This window comes from Geotrypetes seraphini, chromosome 3 (assembly GCF_902459505.1).
Source record: "Geotrypetes seraphini chromosome 3, aGeoSer1.1, whole genome shotgun sequence".
Classification (NCBI taxonomy): domain Eukaryota; kingdom Metazoa; phylum Chordata; class Amphibia; order Gymnophiona; family Dermophiidae; genus Geotrypetes; species Geotrypetes seraphini.
In genome coordinates this window covers 389,919,120-389,943,668 of record NC_047086.1, presented here as the reverse complement: position 1 = coordinate 389,943,668, position 24,549 = coordinate 389,919,120, and the positions used below count along the sequence as shown (strand labels likewise).

The following is a 24,549-nucleotide window of genomic DNA, read 5'->3' as shown; positions in this document are numbered from 1 at the left end:
AAGACAACAAGATTCACGTGAATGGCAAAGACTACAAAATTGATCAATCTATTAAAATACTAGGGCTTACCCTTGACAGACACCTAACACTAGAAAAACACACTGAGCTAATGTTCAAAAAATGTATCTCTACTCTTTGGAAACTTCGCACCATCAAAAAATTCTTCGACGAATCATCCTTTCGTCTATTAGTACAAGCCTCCATCCTGAGTATTCTGGACTACTGCAACATCATATTTTTGGGAGCATACAAAAAGTCCCTCCACAAACTAAGATTAATCCAAAACACTGCCGTCCGTCTCATCTTCGGACTCAAGAAATGGGAACACATCTCTCCATATCTCCAAACACTCCACTGGCTACCAGTTGAATCCAGAATACTTTTCAAGTTTGCCTGCATCAGCTTCAAAGCGATATTCGGGATGCTACCATCTTACCTAGCGTCCCAATTCCTCACCTCCTGCCCAAAAAAGACCTCCCGCAGAACAAATCTCTTTACTTACCCATCCCTGAAATCATGTCACTACAAGAAGTACCTAAACAGAATGCTTTCTTTCCAGGCAGCCCAACTGAACACATGGCTAGCAAAACCAATACTCGAAGCCACATCATACGCTGACTTCAGAAAATCTCTGAAGACCCGTCTCTTCAAAACCACCCAATCTCTCCCCCCCACCAGTTATAATCCTCCCCGAAAGTCCTCCCCCTCCCTTTTCCCTTCCCCCAATGCTTATGTTGTACACCTCTTTTACGCACATTATAGATATCTAACTGTAAACAGCATTGATCTCTTGTAACTGCTCATATTGTATCATCCTATAACTCAGTTTAACATCCTGTACCTTATTGTAAACATCCAGTAACTGTTCTCTTGTTTCTATCTTTTACCTTATTGTAACACCCCTGTACCGGCTCTCTTTGTAGTAACCTATATCGTATCGTAAACATCCTGTAACTGTTCTCTTGTTAACATCTTGTACCATTGTAAACACCCCAGTACCTACTCACTTTGTATTATCCTGTATCCTACTGTTAACACTGTACCCTCTCCAGACACGACTTTCACTGTAAACCGCTTCGAACTTAGGGTATAGCGGTATATAAGAAATAAAATTATTATTATAATTTAGAAGTCTAATTAAAATGGTATCCAAATCAACATATCTGGAGATCTTTAAGCAGCAGTCATGTCACTAAGGATCTTTTTACAAAGCTGTGATAGTGATTCTCCCATGGCAAATGCACCAAAGCCCATAAGAATTGAATGGGCATCGTTGCATTTGCTGCAGGAGAATCACTACTGTGGCTTTGTAAAAGGGACCCTAAATATTGACACTAATATTAATCATGTAACTGCATCTGGTAAATTTAGCTGATTGTATTTTAATTTTTAGCAACTCAGTCACATCAATGGTATTCATGGGGTCCACCAAACATGCAGTGTAGACTATGTGCATCCTGTTGGATTTATTGGAAGAAATATGGTGGCTTGAAAATGCCAACACAGTCAGAGGAAGAAAAGCTCTCGCCAAATCAAAATACAGAGGTATATGATCACATTATTTTGGTTTCATTACTTTGAATACTGTTTGAGCATGTGCAAGATGAAATAATTTGTATAGCAGATATTTTAATCTGAAGCAGTATGCTGCGTATTGCCTTCTTGTAAATTTGGTGGTGGTACTAGTATTAAAAGGATCTGGCTGTATTAACAGGCATTGAGCACGATTATCCCAAGACAATCAGGCAGCATATTCTCACATGTAGGGATGTCATCCATGGAGCCCCGATGCGGACAGCCTCGCAAGCAGACTTGTTGTAGAACTTCAGAAAGTTGGCAACTGAAACACCGCACATGTGCGAGTGCCTTCCCGCCCTTGTAGGGCGTGCCTCCTCAGCATCTCCTCAGTTCTCAGTTTTCCACGGAGCCAAGAAGTCCTCTTCCAACGTTCTGCGCTAGACTTAGTTCTACTTCGTGCCTTCTCTCACCGTGGCTTGTATATTTTTTTCTTATAGGGTCGCTGTGTTTTTTGCATGTTTTCATTTCTTTAAAAAAAAAAAATAAAATTACCTTTTATTTTGTCTTTTTGACAGTGTTTGGGATCTGACCATCTTCCGGAGGCATGTGCCCGCTGCGCTACTCTTCAACCTCGAGCCATTAAACGGCTTCGAGTTCAGGTAGCAAAGATATTCGGCGGTATGGAGCTTTGACCTCGACTTCGATTCTAGTCAATTCTCCTAAGGGGGTTCCCACCTTCTATCTCGACCTTAATCAAACCTTCCTCGTTTAGGAAGTCCTTGACCTCGGGCAAATCTGCTAAGTCGTCCCCTGAGAAGCCATTTTCCTCACTGTCTCCCTCAGGTACTGTAGCTCAGCAGATTCCTCCAGGAATGCCACCCTTAGAATGAGTGGTTCTGACCCTGCCCAAGCAGCATGTCTCCAAGTGAAAGCGTCTTTCTTCTTCATTTTCCTCGGAGACTGTAGCCGTACCAAATGACCCAGATCCTCAAGTCTTGGTGTTACATTTGAAGGCTATGATCCAGACCATTTTGGATCACCAGTTTGGTAATATGCTTGCCAAACATACTCCTACCTCGACTCTGCTTCCTGCAGTCTAGTCTGAGCACTTAGCAGTATCACAAGGAGTCGAGTCCTTGGCAGTGCCTCGAGCTCAACCTAGTCACTCTATACAAGAAGTCGAATCCTTGGGAGTGCCTCGATTTGAATCTACACACTCTATGCAAGGAGTCAAGTCTTTGCGAGTGTCTTGAAATACCTCGACACAAGGAGTCGAGTCCTTGTTGGTGTCTCGAGCTTGATCTTCGTCTAGTCCTCCCTCCTCACACAAGGCATTGCCTTTGTCGAGGCACAGAACAAGGACTCCTCGATATTCTTCTAAGCTGGATCTGACTAACTTGAGGCACAGTTCTCCACATGATCTGTCGAGGTACCAATCGAGGACCGGTCTCAATTTCCCGGGCATAGTGACTCTTCGAGGCCTCCAACTCCTCAGTCAAGACAGCCGCCTGCAGAGCCTCACCACTCTCGTCACTTGAGTTTTTCTCCTGCGAGGGATTCTTCCATTCTCTCAGTGAGTCATCTATACCTGCATATTCAGATCTTGGGTATCCAGAGAAGCTTCACCTTCATTCTCTGCTATGCGAGACACCTCAAGGTCACCTTCTCTCTCACCAGGCCGGCCTTCTGCAGACTAGGTGTCCTTTTCTAAGTTCCTCCACCAGATGAGTTCTGATCTGAATATCACGTTTGAATCTGACTCCAAATACTTTACAGAGTATTTGAAAGAAATGGGTATGCCTCACCCTCCTAGGGAGTCTCTAAAATTGCCCATTAATAGACTTCTTTCTCAAACTTTCAAAAGAAATCTGGAGACACTGTATTCCATTCCTGCTGTGCCAGCAAAGTTGAAATCTCGCTACAGGATGGTCCACTGCAAGGGCTTTGAAAAGTCTCAATTATCCCATCAGTCCCTTCTAGTGGAGTCTTCTTTAAAGAGAACCAATCCTGCTAAGGTTTTTGCCACTGTTCCACCTGGCAGAGAGGGCAGGACTATGGACAAGTTTGGCCGTCGCTTGTATCAAAACTCTCTTATGGCATCCAGAGTTTTGAACTACAATTTTGTCTTCAATCCTTATCTAAAGTATTTTGTTAACACCATGCCTGACTTTCTCAAATATATTCCACAACCTTGTCTTCCAGAGTTTCAACAGGTGATCAACACTCTGGCTCAATTATGCAAACATCTTCTCCAATTTTCCTATGATGCATTTGAACTTTCCTCAAGGGTCACTGCCTTCTCGGTGATATGTGCATGCTTGCCTGGCTTCGCACTGTGGATATGGACCTAAATCTTCAAGATCGTTTAGCCAACATTCCTTGTCAGGGCACTGACCTGTTTGATGACTCTATCAAGGCAGATACTAAACGCCTGTCTGAACATGAGAAATCGTTTGCTTCCATCATCAGGCCTAAACCTAAGCCTTCTACTTCTAAGAGTTCCAGGCCTCTTACATACTACCAAAGGCTTTTTCCTCAGCGGGCAGCTCCTTATTCAAGAACTCACCCTAAGAAACAACAGCAGCAACAACAACAGAGGCAGCAAAAGCCTCAGTCTTCTGCTGCACCCAAGGCCTCTCAGTCTTATTGACCATCTAATACAGAGCATAACCTCAGTCGTTCTGCCTCTGTCCTCTCCTCTTCCCATTGGAAGTCGTCTCCATCATTTTTACCATCGATGGGAGCTCATTACATCAGACCTCTGGGTTCTCTCAATTATCAGGGAAGGTTACTCTCTTCATTTCATTCAGGTTCCTCCAGATCTGCCTCCAAGAGAGTATCCTTCCAATCGAACGCAGACCGCCCTTCTTTTTCAGGAAGCTCAAACTCTGCTCCATCTCCATGCCATTGAGGAAGTCCCTCTCGAACAGCAAGCAGGGGATTTTACTTCCGTTACTTCCTAGTTCTGAAGAAGATGGGTGATCTGCGACCTTTCTTGGATCTCAGAGCCCTCAACAAATTTTTTATCAAAGAAAAATTTTGCATGCTATCTCTGGCATCATTGTATCCCCTTCTATATCAGAACAATTGGTTATGTTCTCTAGATCTCAAAGAGGCTTACACTCACATTCCCATTCATCCAGCCTCTCGACAGTTCCTCAGATTTCGGGTGGGAATCTCCATTTTCAGTACTGAGTGCTACCCTTTGGCCTGGCATCATCTCCCAGAGTGTTCACCAAGTGCCTTGTAGTGGTGGCAGCAGCTCTGCGCAACTATGGTCTCCAGGTGTTCCTGTACCTGGACTGGCTCATCAAAGATTCAGCATCTCAGGGGGTTATTGTAGCGACCCAACGGACTACGTGGTTCCTCCAAACTTTGGGGTTCAAAATCAACTTTCCCAAGTCCCAGCTACAGCCCTGTCAGACATTGCAGTTCATTGGAGCTGTTCTGGTCATTGTACAACTCAGGGCATTCCTTCCTCAACAACGTCAGGATGCTCTCGTACATCTCTGCCACAAAATGTCTTCCTTGGCTACGATTTCAGCAAGACACATGATAGTTCTCCTAGGTCACATGCTGTCTACCGTTCATGTGAGGCTTCCAGGAAGCCTACCACTAGGCACTGTTACAATCAGAAATGGTCTAGATTTTTTGCTTGGTGCACCATATACCACAAGGAGCCTCAATCTACCTCCTTGTCTTCAGTTTTGGATTACCTGTTGCATTTATCTCAATCAGGCCTCAAATCCACATCCATTCGAGTCCATCTCAGTGCAATTGCTGCTTTTCATCAACCTATCGAAGGGAAATCCCTCTCTGCTCATCCTATGGTTTCCAGATTTATGAAAGGACTTTGCAATGTCAAACCGCCTCCAGTGGTTTGTGCTCTCAATGTTGTTCTTACTCAGTTAATAAAGCCTTCTTTTGAACCAATGGCTTCGGCTCATCTTACTTGGAAAGTGGTTTTTCTCATTGCTTTCACGTCTGCCCGCAGCATCAGTGAGCTTCAAGCTTTAATAGCGGACCCACCTTTCACAGTATTCCATCATGACAAGGTGGTCCTCCGTACTCATCCTAAATTCTTACCCAAGGTGGTTTCATAATTTCATATCAACTAATCCATTATACTTCCATGGTTTTTTCCAAAGCCTCATTCTCATCCTGGAGAAACAGCTCTTCATACTCTGGACTGTAAGTGTGCTTTGGCTTTCTACTTGCAAAAGAGTAAGCCGCATAGATCTGCTCCTCAACTTTTTGTCTCCTTTGATCCAAACAACTTGGAACATCCAGTCTCCAAGCGCACCATCTCCAACTGGTTTGCGGCTTGTATCTCTTTCTGCTATGCTCAGGCTGGACTGCCATCTATAGAGTCGAGTCACAGCCCACAAAGTCAGAGCCATGGCGGCATCCATAGCTTTCCTTTGATCTATTCCTATTGAGGAAATCTGCAAAGCTGCCACTTGGTCCTCGGTTCATACATTCACCTCTCACTATTGTCTGGATATTTTTTCCAGATGGGATGTCCATTTTGGCCAGGCAGTTTTATAAAATTTATTTTCCTAAATTGCCAACACTCACACCATCCCATTCTGGTTAGCTTGGATGTCATCCATATGTGAGGATATGCTGCCTGATTGTCCTGGGATAAAGCACACTTATTGTAACTGGTGTTATCTAGGGACAGCAGGCAGATATTCTCACGACCCACCCACCTCCCCTGGTTGGCTTCTTAGCTAGCTATATGAACTGTGGAGGCGCGCCCTACATGGGCAGGAAAGCACCCATTCATGCGCACTGTGGCAGTCACGAACTTTCTGAAGTTCTACAAGCAAGTCTGCTTGCGTGGCTATCCGCTTCAGGGCTTCGGGGATGGCATCACCCACATGTGAGAATATCTGCCTGCTGTCCCTGGATAACACCGGTTATAGTAAGTAACTGCTTTATGGAATGTTTTTGTATCGCAGTATTAAAAATTAATACCGGACTTTGAATTTAACTCAGATTTTATCTACATTTGGTTCAGGGATCTCATACCTGATCTAAAGCAGTGATTATCAGCCCTGTCATTCTGTTATTTTCAGGCTATTCAGTGGGAGGCAGTATATGCAAAATACATCTCTTGCAGACTTATTAAGGATATTCTGAGAACTAGACTAGTTGGATGGTTTCTGAGAATCAGACTTAGAAACACTTCTGTGATCTGTTTAATAAAGGACTTCCCATACTTGTCCTGTGGATCCCACAGCCAATGTGGTTTTCAGGATATCCAGAAATAATATGCAGGAGGTGAATTTGCATATTAGTCTCCAGTGATTGCAGAGTTACTGTATGTCTTGCATATTCATTGTAGTTATCTATTAAAATGGCCTGGCTGTGAGGTTATGTAGTATAAGGATGACACAGGAAAAAATTAAAAAATATAAAGCATAAAAATGTATTTATTAATAACGACAAAGTTCTGAAAAACAAGTCATGATATACAGTGGTAAAGCAATAGGACCCAACATGATCCACATTTCGGCAAATAAAACCTTCCTTAGGAGTCCGTATTTCCACTATCTTGTGTAAAATGAAGGACATAACAATAGCAGCTTTGTTAAATACAGGCAATTTGAGACGCGGCATACAGCGTATGTGCTCTTTAATTTTTCCTGCGTCATCCTTATACTACATAATATCCACTTTTTTTTTTTTTTTTTTTGCTATGGTTCTTTTTTGTGGTCATTGTTTACCCCTCTTTTTGGTTAGTTCTGGCTGTGAGGTTCCCAGGACAGGATTGGGAAGCTTTGGTTTACTAAAATATTAAACTTCTTGCTTGATGCATCAACATATACAAATACTTGTAATTTGTTTGCCTACCTGCACCATCAGTCTTGACAAGCATGGCATAGTTATTGTCCTACTTCAAATACTACTGAATTTGTATTTGTACCCTATTTTGCTTTTATACTTTTAGGCCTGATTCTATAAACAGTACTTAAAGATTAGGCGAATAGGCGCTGAGAACATTTACCGCCCCACCCCCACCCCCCCACACACACCTTTTAATGAAGCTGCATTAGACTTTTTTATCGCCGGCCATGGCAGTAAAAGCTCAGATGTTCATAGAATTCCTATGAGCATCGGGAACTCATGCTGCCATGGCCGGCGATTAAAAAAACAACAAAAAAAAACAACAACTAACGCAGCTTCATAAAAGGGGGCCTTATAAAATTGAGCCTAGCAGTATCTAAATTGGACTTAGGTGTCTCTATGCCAGGGTTTACTTGGCCTAAATACTGGCACCTAAGTCCAATTTAGGCACCTACATGAAAAATATGCCCATGATCCACCCTTAGACATGCCCATTTTCTGTTAAACACCTCAGACTAGGCAACTACGTGAAATTGGTAGTCCACCATTTTAGATGCCTAACTAGCAGTTAATTTTAATTTAAGCAATTATTGAGCCAATTAAGCTTGTTATTAGTGCAACCCCCTTCCCCCCCTTTTGTTTTTACTAAACCGTGGTAGAAGTTTCTACTGCTACTTGGGACACTACATGTTCCAGTGCTCACAGAATTTCTGTGAGCATCGGAGCAAATTTGGAGCATTTAGCACCCCTGGCATCGGTAGAAACCTCTATTGCGGCTTAGTAAAAGAGGGCCTAAGTTAGACACCTAAGTCAACTAGGCATGCCGATTTAGTTGTCTAACTTTAGGCATCTTGTATGAAATGTGGGCCTTACTGTGTTGTTTTTCTTCTTTATTATCACAGTGCTTTGATCTTTCATAGGTTGATTCACAATGTATATAGCACCATTTTTGGTCCTTTTGTTCACAGATTATGCCTTTGCTCTGCAAGGTTGGGAATAAATGTAGAAAAGGGCCTCTGTGCAAAATGCAAAACAAGCCTATTTTATGTCTATTTTATAAATACATCAAAAATAATTTATTACAATCTGAATGGGCATACCTTTTGAGTAGCAAACTCTAAATGACTTCAACCTCAAATGTCAGTCCAAAATGAGTGCCAATAATCCTACTTTTACGTGATCATGTTTCAGTATATGTTCAAACAATATACATCACATTATTAAACTTCTGTCAGTAACATAAAGTGGCTCCCATGCTTAAAAGTCATCTTAAACAGTCATATAGAAACATAAAAACGCATATACATGATTTTAAACAGCCAATCCAAGCAATCAAACTGTAGTGACATCAACTCGATTTTTTTCATTAAGTCTGTGTGGAGCCACCTTATAAAAGGAAAGAATCTAAAACTCTGTAACTAAGCTGCTGCTCACGATTTCTGCATCACCATTTGGCAGAGGCATGATCAGTCAATCACTATTAGATGTCATGGTTCTGATGTTTATGGGCCACCCATTGCACTAGTAAAAAGGACATTCACAATCTCAGTGCTCAGCCAGCTCTTATGTTCATGTCATCAAAATTTGAATGGATGAGAGGTACATCTGAGATAGATAAGTAAATAAGGACATAGTATATAGACAACAAGGCCCAGATTCTCTAAAAGTGCGTCCCGATTTTAGGCAGCTGTAGGCGTCCTACAGCTGTCTAATCAGCCAATCGGGATGCACGTTTTAAAAAAAAAAAATGCTCCCCAGGCAGGCCGCCTATATTGAAGGCGATAGGCCCTGATTCTGTATAGGACGCCCAGGAGAGGCGTCCTATTCAGAATCGGCCTAAACTAAACCCCGATTCTGTAACCGGCGTCCATGTTACAGACGCGGGTTAGAGAATCGGGTTAGATTAGACACGGCCCGCTACACTTATCGCGGCAAGGGATCTCTCTGCCGCTATAAGTATAGCGGGCCGCGGCCTGTCCGATCGGAGGCCCCCCCTCCCCGACGATACCGACCGCCCCCCCCCCCCGACACTACCAACCGCCCCCCCCCCCCCCGACATTACCGATCTCCCTCCCACCCCGACACTACTGATGCTGGCAGGAGAGTGTCCAATCCCTCCTGCCCGAAGACGGCACATCCCCCCCCTCCTGCCCGAAGACTGCACACCACCCCCCGGCGCTAACAACCCCCAAACTAACCTGTTCTTCGGGCCAGACGGTTCTTTCCCGTCTAGCCGGTAAGCCCGCCTCGTCGAAATGAGGCGGGCTCGCCCCTTCCCGGCCCATCCCACCGAAGCCTAAGGCCTGATTGGCCCAGGCTCTAGAAGCCTGGACCAATCAGGCCTTAGGCATAGCGGGTCCGCCCATCCCCACTAAGTCTAAGGTCTGATTGGCCAAGTGGGGATGGGCGGACCCGCTATGCCTAAGGCCTGATTGGTCCAGGCTTCTAGAGCCTGGGCCAATCAGGCCTTAGGCTTCGGCGGGATGGGCCGGGAAGGGGCGAGCCCGCCTCATTTCGACGAGGCGGGCTTACCGGCTAGACGGGAAAGAACCGTCTGGCCCGAAGAACAGGTTAGTTTGGGGGTTGTTAGCGCCGGGGGGGTGGTGTGCAGTCTTCGGGCAGGAGGGGTGCGCCGTCTTCGGGCAGGAGGGGGGTGCGCTGTCTTCGGGCAGGAGGGATTGGGCACTCTCCTGCCAGCATCGGTAGTGTCGGGGTGGGAGGGAGATCGGTAATGTCGTGGGGGGGGGGGGCATCCGATCGGACAGGCCGCGGCCCGCTATACTTATAGCGGCAGAGAGATCCCTTGCCGCGATAAGTATAGCAGCTGCGTCTACTTACAATGTAGACCAGCATTTTGCTGGCCTACATTTTTAAGGTTTCTTCCTCTACTAGGGAGACGCGTAGGGCCACCTAGGTTCGCCTAAGGCCCTTAGGCGAGCTTAGGCGTCTTGCGGGTCTCCCTAGGCTCCCGGAGGTGCCTTCAGGCCTGCCTGGGGAGCATTTTTTTTTTTTAAAACGTGCATCCCGATTGGCTGATTAGACAGCTGTAAGACGCCTACAGCTGCCTAAAATCGGGACGCACTTTTTGAGAATCAGGGCCCAAGTGCAGTCAAACATGTAGTGTTACAACATTCTTTATAAATTTGATTTGTACCAGAATATGTCCAACCTTCACCTTCAAAAATAGAAGTTCACTAATATTTTTAAATGACCCCAAATATCCTGGGGTTGCTTCCAATCAAGGCTGTATACAATTTGGTGTGGAAATATAAAATGTTTGGTGGGTTTTTAATCCATCTCAGTTAACTTACTTCTTCTCTTCTAAAACCCATTATTTCACACGCTTCTGAAGGAGTCTCACAGGTATCAGGATGTTCTGGAGACAATTTGAGCCTCCAGTATAGAATTGGCTGATTGTTCACTGGTACTATGTAATAAATGAGTTTATTTAATAGTCTCCTTTTTTTGTATCCCATGTGTAAATTGCTCATCTCCCCCTCCCTCCACACTCATGGTGGACTTAACATATGTATAGTATTTTCTGTAAATATTTTCTTTGTTTCCTACCGATTACTTATTTTGCTCTCTATTGCTTTACAACTAAATACTTGGATGTAATAATTAAAATTTTATAAATAATTCTTAAAAAGACAGGTATATGATAAAATCTCCCCTATATTCTTATGCTATAATTGGTGGATCCAGGAAAAAAGAATAAAATGTAACATTGTGCTGAATGTTTATATACGGAACCCTCAATGTGAGATGAAATAATCAGCTCGATCTTTGTCACTATATTGTTCTAGAAGTTCCCTTTGCATATAGAAACAGAGAAAAATGAAGGCAGATAAAGCCACATGGCCTATCTAGTCTGTCTATCCATGCCATCTACTATCCCTTCCTGTCCCTTACAGATTCAAGCTTTCTTAAATTCAGATACATTTTTCATTTTCACCACCTCCACTGAGAGGCTATTCCATGCATTTATCACCCTTTCCATTAAAAAGTATTTTCTGAGGTTACTTCTGAATCTGTATCTCCTTTCACCTTCATCCTATGTCCCCTTATTCCAGAGCTTCATTTCAATTGAAAGAGACTTGCCTCGTGCACATTTGTGCCATATAGGTATTTTAAATGGCTCTATCATTTCGCCCCTATCCTTCGTTTCATCCAAAGTATACATATTGTAATCTTTAAGTCTGTCTCCCTTTACCTTATGATGATGATCACTGATCATTTTAGTAGCTTTCCTATGGACTCACTCCATCCTGTTTACATATATCTTTTTGAAGGTGCAGTTTCCAGAAATGTGCATAATATTCTAAATGAGGTCTCACTAGAGTCTTATACAGGGGTATCAATATCTCCTTTTTCCATACCTCTTCCTATGCACCCAAGCATCCTTCTAGCTTTTGCTGTTGCCTTTTCAACCTGTTTGGCCACCTCAAGATCATCATATACCCAAGTCCCGCTCCACTTTTTTTGCACAAAAGTTCTTCACTCCCTAGCTATACTGTTCTCTTGGGATTTTGCAGCCAAAATGCATGACCTTGCTTTTCATAGCATTAAATTTTAGCTGTCAAATTTCAGACCATTTTTAAAGCTTCACTAGATCCTTCCTCATGTTCTCCACACTATCATGTTGCAGATTTTCGTATCATCTGCAAAGAGGGAAATTTATCTTACCTGACAGTCCTTCAGCAATATCACTTACAAAAATGTTAAAAAGAACAGGCCCAAGAACCAAACCATTGAGGCACACTACTGGTAATATCCTGGTAACATCCCTTTCCTTAGAGCGATATCCATTGACCACTACCCTCTGTAGCATTCCACTCAATCAATTCCTGACCCAGTCCATCACTTTGGGGCCCATCCTGAGGGTACTCAGTTTATTTATTAAACACTTGTGTGGAACACTCTCTCAAAGGCTTTGCTAAAATCTAAATACACCACATCCAGTACACTCCTTCTATCCAATTATCTGGTCACCCATTCAAAGAAATTGATAAGATTTGTATGACAAGACCTGCCTCTAGTGAATCCATGTTGCCTCTTGTTCTGTAATCCACAGGATTCCAGAAACGTCACTATTCTCTGTTTTCCATTAGATTACTTAGCACAGAAGTCAGACTTACCAGACTTTTGTGGCATGGAATCTTAGCCGCGCTTCTCCAGTCCTCCCTTACCACTCCCAGCTCTAGAGAAGCAATGAAGAGGTCAGCTCAGACCTTTCCTTCCTTCAGTAGCCTTGGATGTGCGCCATCCAGTCACATCACTTTGTCCACCTTTAGTTTAGCTAGCTGCTTACAAACACAGTCCTCTGAAATTGTTCAGGGTCTATCACATCTCTACTTCTATTTGTGTTTGTCTTCTGTGGTCCTGCTCCTGGCCTTTCAGGTGTGAACACAGAGCAGAAATATTTGTTAAGCATTTCAGCCTTGCTTTTATCAGCTTCTACATATTTTTCCCCTTCACCTTTGAGTCTCACAACACCACTTTTCCACTTCCTTCTATCACTAACATTTCTAAAAAATATCTTGTCTCCCTGATATACCATGTTGGCTGTTTTTCTTCCAGTTGTTATCTTTGCTTTCCTGACTACCATATTCTCTTGATTTTGCCTGTCTTCCTCTTTCTGTGATCTTTTGTAATTTATGAAGGGTAAGCTCTTATTCCTTACCTTTTCAGCTACTACTTTTGAGAATCAAGGCAACCTTCATTTCCTCTTACTTTTGCTTACATTCTTTCCAAAATGTTATTTTTGCCCTTACAATAGCTCCTTTCAGTTTTGTCCACTGCTTTCTTACTTCTTCCAGATGTTCCCATCCAGATAACAACTCCTTGACATAATCCCCCATTTGAACAAAGTTAGTTTTTTTAAAAATCTAGGGCATTTGCTTTCAAATGAGCCCTCTATACACCTGTCTTAATATTAAATCACGGGATCTGGTGATCACTGGATGCAAGATAATCATCAACTATAACATCAGAAACACTCTCCCCATTTGTAAGCACTAAATCCAGTATTGCCCCATCCCACATGGGTTCCATTACCAACTGCTTGAATAGCTCAGCTTGTAGAGAATCCAGAATTTTCTTACTTGAGATAGCAATAAGACTACCCCAATCAACACCTGGCATATTAAAATCAACTATAAGTAATACGTCCCCTTTTACAGCTATATTTTGAATATCTTCAGGGGGCTATAGGGCTAAATTAAGATAACATGACAGGTCATGGACCTGATGGGCCGCTGCGGGTGCGGACTGCTGGGCACGATGGACCTCTGGTCTGACCCAGCGGAGGCAAATTCTTATGTTCTTATGTCCACTTCTGTCTGTGAGGAGGCCTGTATATCACACCATTGTAAACTATTCTGGGCTCCCCTGGGAGAATGGTATATAAAATTGAATAAATAAATTTACCATTCTCTCTATCCAAATTGATCCACAATGCCTCTTCTTACCCTGTAGGTCCTGCAATTGTGTGGCTTTAATATGATCTTTAAAATATAACACCACTCACTTTTCTTTTCTTCCTACCCTCTCTTTCCCGAACAGATTATAGTCCAGTATAACTAGTCATGGTTCTCTGTGATCACCATTAAATCCAGATCAGCATCTTCCATCACAGCCTCTAGGAAGCCCTTAAATAATCCTTCTTACCATATGCTTTGGATAACCTCTTTGTTAAAATCAATACTTAAGTTCCTTGGATTAATTCATAATATCATTCAAAGAGAAGCAGATTCTTTTAAACTGAAGAAAATTTACTGATTGTTAAGCTAATTTTTATTCTGTAGGTATAAAATTGTGAAATATTAGGTAATTATGTTCCACTTGCTTCTTTATTTTAGTTAAAATGCCGTTATTAGAATTTTCATAGAAAAACAACAAGCAAACCAAAACGCAAAGGCATCAAGTCCTATTTTTTACAAATTAACAGAAATACAATCATCCAGGTTGGCCCAGTGGTTAACCTGCGCAGAACTTTTTTCCATAATGACCTTCTCGTATCTGTGATATATACATACATACAGTATTCTAAGAATAGAGATAACTTTCCAATGCAGTAAAAAAAAGTTTGACAGCAGTCATCAAATATATACCAAATAGACACCTCATTGTTGATGGTAAAGGTCTATTCTTTAGTGTCCCTCCAAACCAGCATAGAAATGGGTGGGTTTATGCTCCTCTGCCAGTAGGTAGAGTCTGAGACACTAACTTTGGCTTCAGTACAAGTGGGCTGTGCAGTCCCTATTACAATCAGTCTTCTCAGTCTCCAGCAGGTGGAATGGTAAGCTTGTGCAGTCTGTGCTGAGGTTTGTTTTGGGCCTGTTGGATCTGATTTAGTGAATCTTTCTTGTCCTTTTTGCTGTCTAGTCAGAGTTTGGGAAACCCTCTCGGGGGGGGTGCCACACTTGGAAGGGTTGTGTCCCTCCCCCCCATTTCCCCCACCTCCCCAGGTTTTCTGAATTTAGAGGAGCCTCAACTGTACACCTGGCCACCTGTTAGGCACATCCTACAGTTTAGAGTGCCAGTGGGGTCTGCTATCTTGATATAGCTGGTGAGCTGTGAGAAGTTAAAAAAAAAAAAAAATATATATATATATATATGAACGTAAGAAATAAAAGGAGCATAAAAGGTCCTGAGGCCGCCATTTTTTGTACAGCGTTATTGTGCGTGGGTTTTTGGTGCATTCATTATGAGCACTTCAAAGAAGCATAAAAAGTGTGCTTTCTGTGGGCGCCACACAGTGGATGTGGCTGGCGGGTGCCTGCAATGTCCCAGCCACCTCAAGGAGGATCCAGTTTTGGGTGTTGGTGTGCTGGGCTCCCCTTCGTTTGCGCATCACTCATCAGTGGGATGTGGTGGTGAAGCCCGGGTTTCCCCTACCAGCCATACTGGGGTTTCCTCATCTGTTGGCAGTCTGGCAGATTTGATGTTGCAGACTGCTGGGAAGGCTGGAAATTCCTTTACCACTGCAGCTGGGTTGGCTGGCGGTTTATCTGTAGCTACAGGGTCAAGTTTGGCTTTGATGCCACATTTTATTTCAGGTGACAGTTTTGTCGACGTCCATTCCCTCGGTTTTGGAGGGAAGTACGTCCATTTTGCCCATGGTCTCAGGCGACCTTCCTCCTGTCTTAGAACGACAGGAACAAGCTTTAAATATGTCTTCTGCTCCTGCTATGATTTCTGGCTTGCCACCGGGGTTGTTTAGCCCTGATTTTGTGTTAGCCATGTGCAAGATTTATTTACAGGGAGCGGGGAGTTCTGCTTTGGTTCTGGGGGTCTCTGGGTCATCTGGGGAGGTTACCCTTCCACAGCCGCCCCGTTCAGTCTCCTGCTACGGCTGCCTCTATCCAGCCCTCTCAGCCATCGTCCAAATGGCCACGAGTGTCTTGGGACGAGGATTTTTTTCTGGCTGATCCACTTTCACCAGATGAGGACTTGGATCTTGGGGAAGACCTTCCAGATCCATTAGGGGGGGCCTGACGTTTTGGATAGAGACATTTTAGAGGTGCCAATTGGTGAGGATGTGTCAGTTGTGCGCATATTTCATCGGGAAGAGTTGTAGGAGCTCATTCTTCAGGTGTCTTCAGTTTTACACTTTGAAGAGGAAGATAAGTTCTCCCTCGTGTTGTGGACCCTCTTCTGAGAGGGAGCCAGCCAGCATCTCGCTCTTTCCCTATGCATCAGGATATACGGGATGTAGTGCATGCTCAGTGGAAAGTTCTGTACGTGCCTTTTTGTTTGGCGCAGTCCATGGCCAGACTTTACCCCATTCCTGATGGGGATAGAGATACCTTTAAGTCTCCTGTAGTCAATGCGGTGGTCTCGGCTATAGCGCACAGACATACCGTGCCAGTGGAGGGTGGTTTGGCCCTGAGAGACCCTCAGGACTGTAAAATGGAGGCTCTGATTAAAGTTTTGATGTAACTGCCCTGGCTGTCCGGGTGGCAATTTGTGGCAGTCTGGTAGCCCGGGCTTGTTTCCTATGGTCTGAGAGAGTTCTTGACCACGAGTCGGCTGAGTGGTCCTTAGTGGATCAGGAAGTTGCTAAGATTGAGTTGGGAGCTTCTTATCTCTTTGATGCCATGTATGATATGTTGTGTGCCTCGGCCAAGTCCATGGCTCTCGGAGTATCAACCCGCTGTACACTGTGGTTGGTCGACGGATGCGGCATCTAAGGCTAAGCTCAGTAAGTTTCCCTTTTGGTACTCCATTCTCTTTAGAGAGCAGTTAGATAAGCTGGTTAAGGCCTTGAGTGACTCTAAGGTGCCTCGGTTACTGGAGCACCTATCATGCCAGGCTTGGGAGGTGGTTCTGCCCAGGGGCGTTTGTGGGAATTTCATAGGTACTGCCCTGGTCGGGGGTTCGACCTCTTTTCCTTCCAGAGGATGTTTCTTCCGACGCATGCAGTCCTTTCGGGTGACCCGCCGTGGGGGGTCGCAACTCCTCCAGAGGCTCCTCCTCCACCTGTCTGGCCCAATGACTCGTTGTGGGTCCTTTCCCCGGTTCCAGTTGGAGCCCGATTGCGGGAGTTTTACTGGGAGTGTGCTGAAATCACAATGGATCAAAAGCCATTAAAAGACAATTGACTCTGACTCAGTGCTTGGAGTATCTCGGTCTCCTTTTCGACACCAGCTTGGGGAGAATTTTACTTCTGGTGGCCAGGGTGTGCAAATTGCAGATGCACATTCGCTCTCTGATGGATTGCTGATGTCCGCTGCATGTCTTGGGTCCATGGCGGCCACCTTGGAAGTGGTCCTGTGGGCTTGGGCTCACATGTGCCCTCTTCAATATGCGCTTCTTCAGCGGTGGTTTCCACAGATTCACGATCTGGACACTCCTGTCCTGTTTCGGGGATTAGCTCATCGCAGCCTGTGCTGGTGGCTCCAGTCTTCCAATCTGGTTCAGGGAGTGAGTCTCGATCAGTCCCAATGGACAGTGCTTCTCATGAATGCCAGTCTCCTCAGTTGGGGAGCTCAATGTCTTGGTTGCATGACTTAGGGTCCTGGTGACTGGTGGTCCTGGTTGATCAATGTTCTAGCATTGGGAGAATTCCAGACCTTGCTGGAGGGCAAGTCAGTTCGAGTTCTCTCAGACAATGCCACAGCGGTGGCTTACGTCAATCATCAGGGGGGCACCAATAGTCATCTGGTGGCATTGGAGATTTCTCTGCTCATGGAATGGGCAGAGGCTCATCTTCAGGACATCTCAGCTTTTCACATTGCCAGTGTGGACAATGTCCAGGTGGATTTTCTCAGTCATCATGCTCTGGATCCCAGTGAGTGGTGTCTCGGGCTGGAAGCCTTCGAGTTGATTGTTCAGTCCTGGTGTCGGCTGATCATGGATCTTGTGGCTAAGAGTGTCAATGCCAAAGTGCCAAGGTTCTTTAGTTGGTGCAGGGATTGTCAGCCCGAGGGGCTGGATGCTCTGGTTCAGGCTTGGCCGACAAATGGCCTGCTGTATGTCTTTCCTCCTGGGCCTCTAATGGGCAGAGTTCTTCGGATTGGCCGGCATGCAAGCCACATGGTTCTTGTGGCTCTGGATTGGCCCAGGACCCGTGGTATGCAGATTTAGTTTGTCTGCTTAGGGCAGATCCTCTATCACAGGCCCTCTCATCCGATCGTCTGACTCAGGGTGCTATTCCAGTGTTCAGTCCGGGTCTGGCTTGGCTCTTCAAAGGGTTCACCTAAGGAAGAAGGGATATTCGGATAAGGTGATCTCCACTCTCTTAGGGTTTCGGAGAATTTCCATCTCTCGGGCTTATGTGCGTGATTGGCGTCTTTTTGAAGAGTGGTGTTTCATACGTGGCATGGTTCCCCTTCGCGCTGCTATGCCTCACATCCTGGAGTTTCTGCAGGATGGCCTGGAGCAAGGCCTTGCTTGGTCCTCCCTTTGGGTGCAGATTGCCACTTTGTCTTCCTTTTGCGGCCTCTTCTCTGGATGTGATTTGATTTTTGAGAGCTGCAAAATTGCTCTGGCTCCTAGTTCAGCCGTCGGTTCCTGTCTGGGATCTCAATCTAGTTCTCTTCCTGCTCATTCATCCTCCCTTTGAGTCTCTTGATGCCTGTACATTGAAGGACCTTACTCTTAAGGCAATTTTCTTGGTGGCCATTACTTCTGCAAGATGCATTTCAGAACTACAGGCCTTCTTTTGTAGGCCACCTTTCCTGGAATTCTCTAAGGAGCGGGTTGTGCTGTGGCCAGTATCCTCATTTCTTCTGAAGGTGGTTTCGCCGTTTCATGTCAACCAGTCTGTGGTCCTCCCGGTCTTGTGTAATCGAGAGGGCTCGTTTGAACAGAGGCAGTTGCGCAGGTTGGATGTCCGTAGGGTCCTTTGCTCTTATGTTCAGCGGACCCAGGTGTTCTGTAAGTCGGATTGTCTTTTTGTCCTCTTAGCGGATCCTCGTAAGGGAGACGGTGCTTCGAAGGCTACCATTGTGCGCTGGATCAAGGAGGCTATTGCTTCGGCATACCTTCTCCACTAGAAGCCTGTTCTGAAATTTCTCAAAGCTCATTCAACTTGGGGGTCAAGCAGTTTCTTGGACTTAATCTTCTCTTGTACCTCCAGTGATATCTGTAAAGCTGCAGTTTGGTCTTCTCCCCATTCATTTGTTCAGCACTGCCATGTGGACATTCAACCAGATCAAGATGCGGTGTTCGGTGAGCGTGTTCTTGTGGCGGCCCTTCGGGGGTCCCACCCATGATGGGTACTGCTTTGGTATGTCCCATCCATTTCTGTGCCAGTCTGGATGGATGCTAAAGAAGGAGAATAGAATTAGGTCCTTACCTGCTCATTTTCTTTCTTTTAGTCCCTCCAGACCGGCACAGACCCTGCCCTGTCCTTTGATTTGATGTTTTTCGCGAAGAGTGCGTTTTTCTGCGAGAGTTCGTTATTTTGGTTTGTTTGGGGAGTTTAAAAGAACAGCGGCATTCGGTTTAGCTGGCGAACTTTGGGGCATTTCTGAAAGGTTCTTGTTCTAATCAGTATCCAACAGTGTTTTCCTTTGTCTTCTCCTTATTAGATTGAAATTAGGATGTTATTGTTTTAGCCTAGTTGTTTTCTGCTTGGCTATTTGTCAAGACTGATTGTAATAGGGACTGCACAGCCCACTTGTACTGTAACCAAAAGTTAGTGTCTTAGTCTCAACCTGCTGGCAGAGGAGCGTAAACCCATCTGTTTCTGTGCTGGTCTGGAGGGACTAAAAGAAAGAAAACTAGCAGGTAAGGACTTAATTTCTCGTTTGCTGTCATCAAATTGATATGCAATTTTTGTGTGTGTTCTATTGTAATCCACTTAGGTTCTAAGTGGAATAGAAATTTATAAATAAATATTTAGGCCTAAGGATTTCCAAATTACAATCCTGTAGGAACATGATTTCCTGAATATTAAAAATTGCAGAAATATGTGTCCAAATCCAAAAATCTTTCAAAAACATACACTAATACAAGACATATGACAGAGTGTCAATATGAACCTACATGTCAAACATCAGTTCCCGATATCTAAATTACATTTAGTCAGCTTCACTGGGGTCCAGTAACTTTTATGAAGTAAAAAAATAGGTTGATTGAGTAAAGGAGGCAGATTTGGATGCCTTGAATGTATTAAGTCTCTATTTCTTCCCTTTCAACCACACCTAAGTCCTGCTCCCAAACATTTTTTATTCCAGTCAGTGATACTTTATCTGGATTTTGTAACTGAAGAAAAAAAATAGAGTGGAACACTTAGATGTTCAGGATTCAGATATAGGGCTCCTTTTACAAAGGTACACTAGCGTTTTTAGTGCACGCAACGGATTAGCGCTTGCTACCCAAAAAACTACCGCCTGCTCAAGAAGAGGCGGTAGTGGCTAGTGCGCTTGGCATTTTAGCACGCGTTAAGGCCCTAACGCACCTTTGTTAAAGGAGCCCATAATTTTAATACACTGTAGAAAACAGCAAAGTTCAAGTAAATCCAAATTCTATAAACGGCATCCTGATTGTAGGCGGCAGGCATCTTACTACTGTCTAACCAGCCAATCAGGACGCACATTAAAAAAAACCAAAAAACACCCCAAGGCAGGCTGACTACATTGTAGGTGTCTTCGCAAGCCTAGGGAGGCGCGTAGGCCGGCCTAAGCTCACCCAAGGCTAGGTGTAGGTGAGGTTTCGCCCAGAAGTGTCCTTAGGCGACCCAAGGCATCTCCCTAGGGCTATGACAGGCGCCTGAAAAATTGCTGGCCTACATTTCAAATAGACGCGGCCGCTGAACTCATTGCGGCTAGGAAATCTCCTGGCCGCGATCAGTTTAGCAGCTATGGCAGAGAACCCGTCCGTTCCCCCACAAGGATGACCAGCAGAAGGGATGCCCACTAAAAAAGGTATTGGTGGGATCTGGTTGGGCTTGGAGGTGGGTTGAGGGGGGAGGGTTCCAACAGGAAGGTCTAGGCATCTTTGGTGGTGGAGGAGGTGTTCTGGCAGGAGGGAGTGGATATCCCTCCTGCCAATGATCTTTGGGGGGTTCCGGCAGGAGGGAGTAGGCATCCCTCCTGCCAGGGGATGTCTTAGGGGTGGCAGCAGGAGGGATTGGGCATCCCTCCTGCCGGGGGATGTATCTGAGGGGTGGGGGTTTTCGGAAGGAGGGACTGGGGGAGTGGCTTCAGGGGTTCCGGCAGAGGGGACTGAGGATCCCTCCTGCCGGTAGCCTTTGCCGGGGGGGAGGGTGCTTCCCTGCCGCAGCCACTAAATTGATTGTGGCAGGGAGATTCCCTTGATGCTATAAGCTCAACAGCAACCCGATTCTCTAACCGGCGCCTATGACATAGACTCCGGTTAGAAAATCGTGATGTTAGGCGGGCTTAGGCGATGCTATATAGGATGCCCGTGTGCGATTCTCAAAAGCCACTTAGGCGGCTTCTGAGACCAGGGTTCCTATACAGAATCCAGCCCTTTATGTTTATATTGGATTTCCTTGAACTTTGCTGTTTTCTACAGTGTATTAAAATTATATCTGAATCCTGATCATCTACGTGTTCCACTGTTTTTTTCGCTGTGCACTATGTGGGACATTCCTTTGATCCTTGCTATTTCTGTATAACTGAAGCAGCATGAGACTGGGTAGCCCTATTCAGGAGGGTCTGACTCAGGCCAGCTTCTGACAAATAATGAAAATCTATCCCTCTGCCCAATACTGCCTGACATAAATGAAGCCACCAGAAAAATTGGTTGGCCATAAAATGATATCATTCTTGTAGAATGGGGAAAGTGAAAAGATCCTCTTAAATCATAATTTGAGAGAGAGACCAAAGGCCACACTGTTGCCAAATGTTCCAGCTAATCACCTTCTTGTCTATTTTAAAATGAGGATTATACCATAGGGTCCAATATAGAGTAGTTTCTAACTGATTCCCCAAATTAGATATGAGCATTCAAAAATGTTAGTTGATTAAAGAATATGTCATTGTCAATTGATACGGCTCTAATGAATAAATCCAAAGACCAAAATCTTGTAGAACAGACTCATATCCTGTCCAAATGAAAAAAAAAATGTGTATCTAAAGAACGATTCCTAAGATTCTTCTTCAGACCTTGGCGCTGAATACAAATAAGTCTTTTCCAAAGTAAATCTTATATAATGTAGCTATAGAGGGAGCACAGGTAACAACATAGGCCCCATATGCCTTGATAAAATAGCCTCATGGTACCATAAGCATATGTACAAGTCACATTAAAGTAAGTGTAATGTTTGGTGTGCCTAGTTTTTATATGAGCCTGTTTCAGCATGTAAAACATAACTTTAAATGCCAGAAAAATCTGTCCAAAATTACCCTTAATATGTACTGTAAGTAGTTTAGGCTTTCATTAAAGTATCTTTGGCCCATGTTTACTAAAGCTTAATGCATGCTAAGTGCTGTTCATGGGCCATACAAGATTTAAGTCACACTTAACTTTAGTAAACATGACCCTTTATTAGATAGGTTGCTTTTATCAAGAAGTAGTTGCCAGGCTATATTTATTACAGTGTTTAAGTAGTTTCTCTATGGTGGTTTTATTTTTTTCAGGATTCCAGCATAAGAAGTCACATATCACGTCAGGCTTCACAAGCAATGCCAATTCGTAACACTGGCAGTCCAAAATCTGCAGTAAAGACACGACAAGCTTTTTTCCTTCAGACAACGTGCCTGACCAAACTTGCACGACAAGTCTGCAAAAATACACTGCGGTTACGGCAGGCAGCAAGACGACCCTTTGTCCCTATTAACTGTGCTGCCATTAGGGCAGAATGTAAGATGTTTTTACATTCTTAGCTTTTTATGTGCTGTGTTTGAAACATTCTCTGTGATTTTATTTTTTCTGTTTTGTTTGCAATAAACAGTTTGTGTTCATAGGCTTTTCTTTAAAATTCATATTTTTTTAAATTATGTGTTTGATCATGTCAATTGTATGAAACCACAAATTTAAGGTGGTAGCGCTTGTACCCAGAAAAACAAATCCTATTAGTGTGAAAATAAAAGCTAGTTCTTAAAATTTTCAGTTATATATAATAACTTCTTCATAGTTGCACTCCTCAAATATTGTAACACCAGCATATATAAATTACACAAATAACAAAGCAGTATTGTGGGAAACTTGAATACAAGTCTCAGAAAAGTAAATATTTTGTATATATTTCTATAAAAGAACTTAATGTGGTAAAGTTCCCACTTTTTTGTAAAAAAAGAAAATCAAACAACCCCCCCCATACATTTATTTGTAAGGTTGGTGTAATTAACATTTTAGTGGATATTTACTAAACTGTGCTAATCAGCTATTAAGAATATTACTGGGGGATCATGCTAAAACCAGCCAGCATGGTAGAAGTAAAATATGGAGGGGTCATGGGTGAAGATGGGGTGTGGCAGTTACTGATAGCACCCAGGTTATTACCACACACTATCTGTCAGGACTACCAATAGTGCAGTTGTACTTAACGCCACCTGAGAAGTGCCGTTAAATGCTGCTAAGCTATCAGTGCAATCCAATCTCCCCCCACCCCCAGTCAGTTTATATGGCAGAATGGTATTTAGTGGTAGTATTACAAAACTACCACTAGGGGGTCATAGATGCCATTTTGAACTTGGCAGCTAATATTCCAGGAGTGGATAGGGACTACAGTGGAAATCTCCAGATGAGCTTCAGGGGATGAGGGGTGGCTTCTGTTCAGGATTTTCTGTGGGGAATGGGAGTGTTTTTAAGGGAGTGATGGGATGGGGTTCCTGTTGGAAGGGATGATCTGTGGGAAGGGTTTTATTTTTTGTGGGAGTCCTTTAGGAAAATGGTCCAGGGAGCTTTCTTTTATGTGTGTGTGTATTGAGAGAGAGAACGGGGAACTTGCCAGGGGTTACTTAGAAATATTAGATTTTAGTAGACTGCATGCCTGCTAGTCAGAGTTTAAAGTTTTATATATCTTATAACATATGCATATGAAAACATTATTCTGGGCCAAGAAGCAACATCTCTATTTGCAAATTATCTTAAACTGTAGTGAAAATGAAACCAAAGATATTCATGTAAGTTGGGGTATTTTGTAATGTGAAGAACTTTATTTATAACAGTGTTTTCCATTTTTATCTGTGTGACAATACTTTTCCAGATTAAGCCGTAAGAGTGATTTTTATCTCAATTTCTAACAGGTTCTCTGCAGAGGTTATATGCTATTTTTTTGTAATACCTTTATTTGATTATGAAATGCACATGTCAAACTGCAAAAAAAAAAGTGCTCACAAAAAAAACCAAGACTTATTTTCAGCAGCGATTGCACAAATAAACCCAAGATATATTTCACTAACAGGTCGCTTCAAGGTTAGTGTTTAATATTCAAGACTGAAACAAAATGTTATAGAAATAATTAAAACTGTAAGACTTATATTTTAAAAATGCAATTAAACCACAGAGCTAAGTATCTATATTATTCACTCTGGGAAAATCATATTATAAAACTAATATTAATTCTTTTGCTTATAAAATATAGACTTACCAAGGAAATTATTGTTCTCAGTATTTAGGTAACTTCCTAGATAAGCCAAAGGATCTTTATCATCATCTTATACTTTTTATCACTGTAAAGTTATAAGTACATGGCTACAGATGACTAGGACTCAAAAATTTTATATAAACCAATAGATATATTTTGACCAATGAAA

The 24,549-nt window shown here is 43.6% G+C and overlaps 1 protein-coding gene across 5 annotated transcripts in view; it reads left to right on the top strand.

The window, feature by feature from the left end:
• Positions 1–24,549, top strand: part of MTA3 (metastasis associated 1 family member 3) — a 459,795-nt gene that overhangs the window by 289,627 nt on the left and 145,619 nt on the right. For all 5 annotated transcript variants that reach the window (XR_004538871.1, XM_033939005.1, XM_033939006.1 and 2 more), the window contains exons 13-14: positions 1,395–1,546; positions 22,429–22,651. Coding sequence is in view for 4 of the 5 variants with exons in the window: in XM_033939005.1 (XP_033794896.1) it covers positions 1,395–1,546; positions 22,429–22,651 (375 nt within the window). In the remaining variant the exon portion in view is untranslated. The remainder of the gene's footprint in view (positions 1–1,394; positions 1,547–22,428; positions 22,652–24,549) is intronic.